This window comes from Tachysurus vachellii, chromosome 2 (assembly GCF_030014155.1).
Source record: "Tachysurus vachellii isolate PV-2020 chromosome 2, HZAU_Pvac_v1, whole genome shotgun sequence".
Taxonomy (NCBI): Eukaryota; Metazoa; Chordata; class Actinopteri; order Siluriformes; family Bagridae; genus Tachysurus; species Tachysurus vachellii.
The window spans coordinates 26,423,493-26,430,992 of NC_083461.1; the positions used below are offsets into that span (position 1 = coordinate 26,423,493).

The 7,500-nt window shown below is 40.9% G+C and overlaps 3 protein-coding genes across 3 annotated transcripts in view; 1 reads left to right on the forward strand and 2 right to left on the reverse strand.

The window, feature by feature from the left end:
• The window catches only part of patl1 (PAT1 homolog 1, processing body mRNA decay factor), a 10,672-nt gene extending 10,491 nt beyond the window's left edge, over positions 1–181 (reverse strand). The window contains exon 1 of the mRNA XM_060864069.1: positions 26–181. Within this exon, the coding sequence (XP_060720052.1) occupies positions 26–40 (15 nt within the window). The 5' untranslated portion in view covers positions 41–181. The remainder of the gene's footprint in view (positions 1–25) is intronic.
• A 2,244-nt stretch (positions 182–2,425) lies between these two features.
• On the forward strand, positions 2,426–4,512 carry LOC132860487 (CD209 antigen-like protein A). Its single transcript, XM_060891711.1, has 5 exons — positions 2,426–2,640; positions 3,085–3,411; positions 3,494–3,633; positions 3,712–3,812; positions 4,163–4,512. Exons 1-5 carry the CDS (start codon positions 2,514–2,516, stop codon positions 4,332–4,334), a joined length of 867 nt encoding a protein of 288 aa, XP_060747694.1. The 5' UTR covers positions 2,426–2,513; the 3' UTR covers positions 4,335–4,512.
• A 770-nt stretch (positions 4,513–5,282) lies between these two features.
• Positions 5,283–7,500, reverse strand: part of LOC132858066 (uncharacterized) — a 16,298-nt gene continuing 14,080 nt past the window's right edge. The window contains exon 4 of the mRNA XM_060888245.1: positions 5,283–5,406. Coding sequence (XP_060744228.1) covers positions 5,283–5,406 — 124 coding nt within the window. The remainder of the gene's footprint in view (positions 5,407–7,500) is intronic.

A 7,500-nucleotide genomic window follows, 5' to 3' on the forward strand; every position in this document is an offset into this window, starting at 1 on the left:
GTTAACCATTAAATAAAGGATTTACCTGAAAACGGAACATGTATCGTCTCAGAAATGTTAGCTAGCTAGATTTCCCCCCCCGTGCATGTTACGCAGCTCACAGCTTCCCGTGAACGCGCGTACAGTCGCTAGGATCGTGAACGCGCTTTACGTTGCCATTTTAATACGTGACGTTTTCAATGCAATGGGCTGTACCAAAACCGGAATGTACCAAAAACACATGGAGAGGGGATGACTGACTGTAGTGTTTACTGACTGGTGTTTATTGACTTTGGTGTTTATTGACTTTGGTGTTGACGGACTTTGGTGTTGACTGACTTTGGTGTTTATTGACTTTAGTGTTTACTGACTTTGGTGTTTATTGACTTTGGTGTTGACGGACTTTAGTGTTTACTGACTTTGGTGTTTACTGACTTTGGTGTTTATTGACTTTAGTGTTTACAGACTTTGGTGTTTACTGACTGGTGTTTATTGACTTTGGTGTTTACTGACTTTGGTGTTTACTGACTGGTGTTTACTTACTTTGGTGTTTATTGACTGGTGTTTACTGACTTTGGTGTTTACTGACTTTGGTGTTTATTGACTTTGGTGTTTACTGACTTTGGTGTTTACTGACTTTCATGCAGCATGTAAAATAATATACAAGTTCAATGTGTTTGGAGCTGTTGGTGAACATTTTAAGTGCCACAGGAACAGACACTAGTGAACAAAATCAAAACACTAAAAATGTTACACTAATAATGAGGAAGCAGAAAGTGGTGTTTCCCTTGTTCTGGGAAATGATATAGCCAACAAAAAAGTTTGTTCTTTACATTAATTTGTCTGATCCTGTGATTAACAGTCCTGATGTTGCCCCCCCAGTATCTCAGTATCCCTCAGTGTTTCCTGTCTGTGCGTTAACGTGCACCCAGTAGAAAGAGTCGGGTGATGCAGAAGATTTGTCTGAGTCTTTCCTGTATCATGAGGAATCTGTAATGGACAAAGTTCTTAAACCCTGGTGTGCCACTTAAAGGTGACAGCAGTTATAATTCTGTCAGATGTTGAGTTGCCCACATCACCAGCCCAGTTAGTGGCTGTTCAAAAGTGGACCCGTCCACGTCACACAGTATTTCAACTGTCTTGGAGAAGTCAGAGTTGGGGAATCATCCCTTTCCTGCATGTTTGGTTCATGGTTGACTGGAATATTTCCAGGTGATGTTCCACTGTTCCCTTCTCTGGACATGCAGAGGACACGCTACACATGAATTTGTCACACATTCAATTCAAATGTCAAATTTACTTGTATTGCACTTCTAACAATGGACATTGTCTCAATTCAGCTTTACAGAACATATATTAATCAAGATTAATATTAGACTTGTATATAAATGTGTTTGTCTTAATCCCCAATGAACAAGTCTGAGGTGACTCAGGTGACTGTGGGGAAGAAAACCTCCCTTAGATGGAAGAGGAAGAAACATTAAGAGGAACCAGACTCAAAAGTGAACCTCATCCTCATGTGGGTGACACTGGAGGGTGTGATTATAAACTGTTATCAACACCATAGAGTGTTATTATGAATAATGTCATTTCTAGTCAGATGCAGTCTCGCAATTGTCTCTGTTGATTATGAGGTTGTTGCCACATGCAGTTGGTCCTCATCTGGTACATCTTTTAATACCTCAGAATCTTCACAGGGTTGGCTGAAATCTTCAAGAAGTGGAACACAACCAGAGCTGGTACAATCTCTGGATGCCTCAGGATGCAAGAAGCAAGAGGAATTAGCGTAGACTGGACTCTGTGGATGAGGTGGGTAAGAGAAGGATGTTAACCAAGTTGACATCTATTCGGAACAACACCTCTCACCCCCTGGATGTGCCCATGGAGACCCTGTAGCTTTTTCAGCAGCAGACTGCTACACCCCCAGTGCAGGAAGGAGCGCTACCGCAGGTCATTCGTATCAGTGGCTATCAGACTTTATCCTGATGTCAATGTATAATCTCAGTGGTTAAACCCAACCCATTTTTAGGCTATTTCAAATGTGTACTCTGAAGTCTAAGACTGTCATCAAAGCCTGGTAAAGCCCTGCACTAGGTTTGGGATTCCCAAGACAGACTGTGGCTCTAACTTCATGTCACAGATGTCTCAGCTCTTCTCAGTTGCAAGTTAACCATCAGGTCTCTAGTGCCAGTCACCCTGAGGCACAAGGTGCACTTGAACATTTCCATCAGACATTTAAGAACATATTGCACTTGCAATGCATGGAGACTGTCAATAATACTGTGCAGGAGTCCACCTGAGCTTGTGTGACTAAATATGGCAGTAGGAGTGTGAACATATCAATGTGTTTGTTATGGGTTTTGTCCCTGTCTTTGGTAAGGGAGGATAGGGAAGATAATTATTGCTATTTTTTTGTGTAGGTTGTTTTTCTTTGCAGGTGAGAAAGAAACAGATGTGTATCACATGATATAACCACAACACAAAGAGAGACAGACGGCAGGAGCGTTCAGTCCGTGGGAACATTATTCAGAACCATGGAGGCGACTGAGAACGACGCAGACTCTGAGAACATATACATGAACGAGGAGGATGCTGATAAAACTTCTAATCAGAGTGGAATCTATGACAGCATCTACATGAACACAACAACCGAGAGCCCAGGTAAAAAAAAACCCTGAAATTTTGAAAATCCAAATTTATTTATACACTTAAAACACACAATCTCAAAATAATCTTATTTCTTATTCAGAACAAAATGAAATATACGAAAATACGAAGTAAATAAATTGCTGTGACGACGATATTTAAATATTACAAGCATCAGTAGAGTAATTATACATTCTTTTTCTTATATTGTGTTTAATAAATTGATTCACCGTCAAAAGAAAAAGACAAATATCAAAAATGTGTAATATAATTCTTCTTAAAATAACATAATATATAATTATATATTTATAATATTTATGTGTCTAAATCTAGAAACGTCTAGAAAAATGTCATGCACTTTCATGCGGTTTATGTCTGATTATCAGTTTCTCAGAATGACTAAAAAATCACAGGTCTCACCAAAAGCAGTACTGAAAATGCACCACATTCTTTACGTAGGTTCTGCAGGTGCTTGTGAAAGGAAAAAGGTGATCTTGAGTGACATGGCTGCAGTGGCTCTGGGCATCCTATGTGTTCTCCTGCTGGCTGTAATCATTGTGCTGTGTATAAAACATAACACAGAGCTGCATCAGATACAGAGCCACAATGAGAACATGACTACAGAGAGAGACGGCTTACAGAGCAGGTATAACATCTTAAACATGGAGAAAGACCAGTTAATGAACCTGAACCACAATCTGACTTCAGAGAGAAATCAGTTACAGAGCAGCTACGACACTCTGAGATCTGAGAGAGAAGCAATGCAGAAGAAGCTTAAAGAAACAGGTGAGTTCCTGCTAAAGGTATTAAATTAACCAGAACACGACAAAGAGCTCAGTTAATAGTGTTGACTGTTTGCCTGCTGAAGAGTTTTGTCCATATGGATGGATAAGGTTCTTGTCCAGATGTTACCTCATCTCTACTGATAAAAGAACCTGGGAGGAGAGCAGACAGGCCTGCATAAGGACAGGAGCAGATCTGGTGATCATCAACAGCAGAGAAGAACAGGTGAGAAGGATCAGACTTCTGATGTCAGTCAGTATTTTTTGAGAGATAACTCAAGATCAATTTTTGTTTTACCAACAGCAATTTGTTTCTGAATTTCATACGAATATCTGGATTGGACTGACTGATCGTGACTGGGAGGGACAGTGGAAATGGGTGGATAACACAGCTCTGCTGTCTGGGTATGGAAGAGTACGGCATTCAAAAATACAGTTCGAGGTTATTCGGTGTTTCTCTTCCAAACTCATTTTAGAGTATAACAGAGAAAAGAATCCACTTTGTTCCGTCTTCATCACACCTGCGGCTGTGCTTCATGTTCACTTTGTCAATCACTGCTGATGATGTGTTACAGACACATGGACACAAATCAGTCCAAACACAGATCAAATGTAGGGGCCTCGTCACTGAGTAATCACCTGAATCTGTAGGAATCCGTTAAAAATCCAAACACTTCATGTCTTGTTCATGATTCATGCTGTCGAGGTTCAGCTGTAAATTCATGAAGTTCACTTTGTCTCCTTGTGTGTTTTAGGTACTGGATGAACAATGAGCCGAATAATGGTGGGCATCACCTTAGTAACAAGGACTGTGTTGAGCTTGTACCCGTCTCCATTGGTGTAACATCCAACTGGAACGATGTGAAGTGTAGCAATGTTCTTTATTCACTATGTGAAAGATTTGGAACTGCAGTCAATAACAGATAACCTTCATTTAATAGACGTGTTCATTAGTGCTGTAGGTTTACTGTATATCTGTGCATCGCTCAGGGTACAAAAATATCACATTGATTTCATTTCAGTTCTGAAAAGTCAAAATAATGTTGTTCTCTGTGATGTATTGATTTGTTCTCTGATAACAAGATATAATTCTGAAAAGCCGAAATCTAACGCTGTTGCTCTTTAAGATCAGTCTTATGTTGATGTGACGAATTAATATTTAATCATGAAATTACTTCATTTTATGTTAAGATTGTCAAATGGAAATGTTCTATCCAATAAAGATTAAACGCAGCACTGTGTACAGTACAGACGTGTTGCTTTATCTCAGCGGTGTCTGGTGTTTGTGTTTCATTGTTCAGCAGCAGATTGTTAGTTTTTTCTTTCTCTGGTCTGAACAATCCTGGTAGTGTTTTTAGATCAAATCTGGGTGTCAATGCTTTTGCTTTAAAAACTTTCTCCGCTCGTGTTTTGATGTTTACTAAGATAAAAGTCCTAGAATCAACACCACCACCTGACCTGTGGTTAGTGACATGGGCTCAGGTGGTATTGAGCCCTGGTCCAAGTCTGAATGTGCTTGCTTTTACTTTTAAACACTTCACTGGAGCCGTTTATTAAAAGAAGTATCTTCAATCACCAACATCCCCTGTGGTGTAGTGGGTAGTGTGATGGGTTCTGGTGCCTGCAGTCCCTGGCTTGAGTCTGGGTTTCCCTGCACTTTAACACCTTGACCAGGTTTCAGTGAGCAGTCTTCATTAAGACAAAAGTCCAAGCATTAGTCACCTTCCCCTGTGGTGTAGCGGTTAGTGTCACAGTCTCTGGTTCAAATCTTGTTGTGCTGCTTTTTAGCATGGGGTCAGGATTAATTAGAAAAAGTAGAAAAGGTCTATAAAGCAGCTTGTTCATGTGAGATCCTGTAGCTCATGTGGATGAGCATCATTGAGAGGTTGCTGGTTCAAACCCTGGCCAGGACTCCAAGATCACAAGTGTAGAAGGTTCCAGATGAGTGATGGTGTGGATGGTACAGGATGGTGTGACTGAGCAGGGGTACTCCAAGTAGCTGTCCCCCAGAAACAGAGCAGGAGCAGAAAGGGGTTATGAAGCTTGAACAGAGAGGTTTGACTTAGTTTTTGCATAATAAAGAAACTGCTGTAAAAACTATTACCCCACTTTTTTCCCCAACATCAGTTTCACCTTCTCAGGCTCTAACCTTCTCACCCCTTTGGCCCACACACTCTCAGCTCACCATGTGGTAGGACTGAGACAGACTCAAACCATCAACCACTGCAGTGAGAGACAAGGACCTTACCACTACACCACTGAGTCCCACGCAGAACACTGAGGCTCGTAGCACATTTATCTTTTAAAACAACAACCAAAAAACCAAAATAAAAAGTGAAAGGAGCCTGAATTCACAACACAGTGTTTACATCATGGTGTTTCTTAATAAGTTCTCCTTTCTACAGAAGGTCTGCTGTGACCCATTCAGTCTTCATCTAGAAAGCTCCAGAAGGAAATTTCTACAAACCGCTGACCTACAAACAGCTGACCATCTCAGCACCATGACAGAGAAAACAATCCATCAGGACAGAAGGTTCGTGTCACGTGTGAGACAACAGTCAGGAGTGACGACACTCCACAGGGGAAGAATCAGACATGGATGTTGCTGCAATGGCTTCATCTCTCTGAGAAGACGTCTCTGCACTCTCTAGTCTCAGAGAACACTCTGCAGATGCCGTCAGTATGAGCGTCACTAATGCAGGAGTTTCACCTCTCAAAGTAAAAAACATTAGGAGGAAAAAGAAAGACTGTAGAGGACAAAAGTGCAATCTGTTCCCAGGTGACTTAAACTTAAACATTTCTCCAGCTATAAAGGAGGAGAGAGAAACAACACTGAAAGGATTTCACATAAATAATAATAACAATAATTAAAGCTGCAAGCAGCATTTCCCGGGTTCAAGCGTTTAAGGCCTTTAGGGAGTTTAAGGCCTTAAAGGATTTTCACATACACAAAGTGACTCGCAAGTTACAGAGGGTGGCACCCGCTCCTAACCTAGTGTCTCTAATACAGAAAAGCTTACACACGTGTTGCACAATATATGTCATGTGAAGTACTCACCTGTCCGGTTTTCCCTAAAATAAACAAAGTCATATCCATAAAGCGAAGAAACACAAGCATCCAGATGCAGAACGAGTGACCCGCAAGTCACATACACAAAGTACACAAAGTGACTCTCAAGTCACATACACAAAGTGACCCTCAAGTCACATACACAAAGTGACCCGCAAGTCACATAAACAAAATAACTAAGAAATTGGGATACATGAACCGTCTGACATACTAAAACCGAATGAACAACAATAGAGCCCTCTAACAAATTAGCACACATCTTTCTCCTTGTGTTTCTGTCTCTGTTTCTGATTCTAATTCTGATTCTGGTTGATTGGTGGCTCGACGGGTGATGTCACACAGGATAATGAAGATTGACAGGAGATGTCCAATGGTAGGGATCTGAAAAGATAGATAGTGGAGCAAAGAGAGAGAGAGAGAGAACAAGAACAAACAATCGCCGCGGTTTTTGAACTGTGACCTCATTTTGACCTCTTTCACATGTGTCCCAAGTTTGGTGTTGATAGCTCATTTAGTTCTTGAGTTATTGACATTTTAGTAAAACTGGCTCCTCACAGTCCGAACATTTTGGGGCCCCTTAAGGACCCTGAATCAAAATTTCGACTTTTTTATGATAATTATTGAAATTGAGACTACAGAGAATATTACTGCACTGGATTGGTCTCGATCAGGCGAAAAACCTAGGACTAGTTCGCAAAAGTAGGTTTCGGACAAAATACGCCATAGCGAAAAAATTTAATGGCAGAGATGAAATTGGAGATATACGTTTTTTAAGTCATGAGCCAAGGATTCCAATGATATAAAGCACTTGAGATTTGGACATAGGGTTTAGGGGTTATGGGGACAAACGCGTTGAGGGGCACTGAAGCGCCCCAAATTGTCCGATTCCGCTGAGACCTTGGCCCTGAGTAACTGTGACCAGTACTACCATCTGACCAAGTTTGAGCTCTCTAGGCCTTACGGTTTGGGCTGCACGATCGTTTCTAGGGCGGAATAATAATAATAATAATAATTAAAGCTGCA

Coding starts and splice junctions, on each gene's coding strand:
- LOC132860487 (XM_060891711.1), top strand. CDS start 2,514: ATGGAGGCGACTGAGAACGACGCAGACTCTGAGAACATATACATGAAC. Junction 2,641..3,084: donor CACAACAACCGAGAGCCCAG/GTAAAAAAAAAC, acceptor TTCTTTACGTAG/GTTCTGCAGGTGCTTGTGAA. Junction 3,813..4,162: donor AACACAGCTCTGCTGTCTGG/GTATGGAAGAGT, acceptor TGTGTGTTTTAG/GTACTGGATGAACAATGAGC.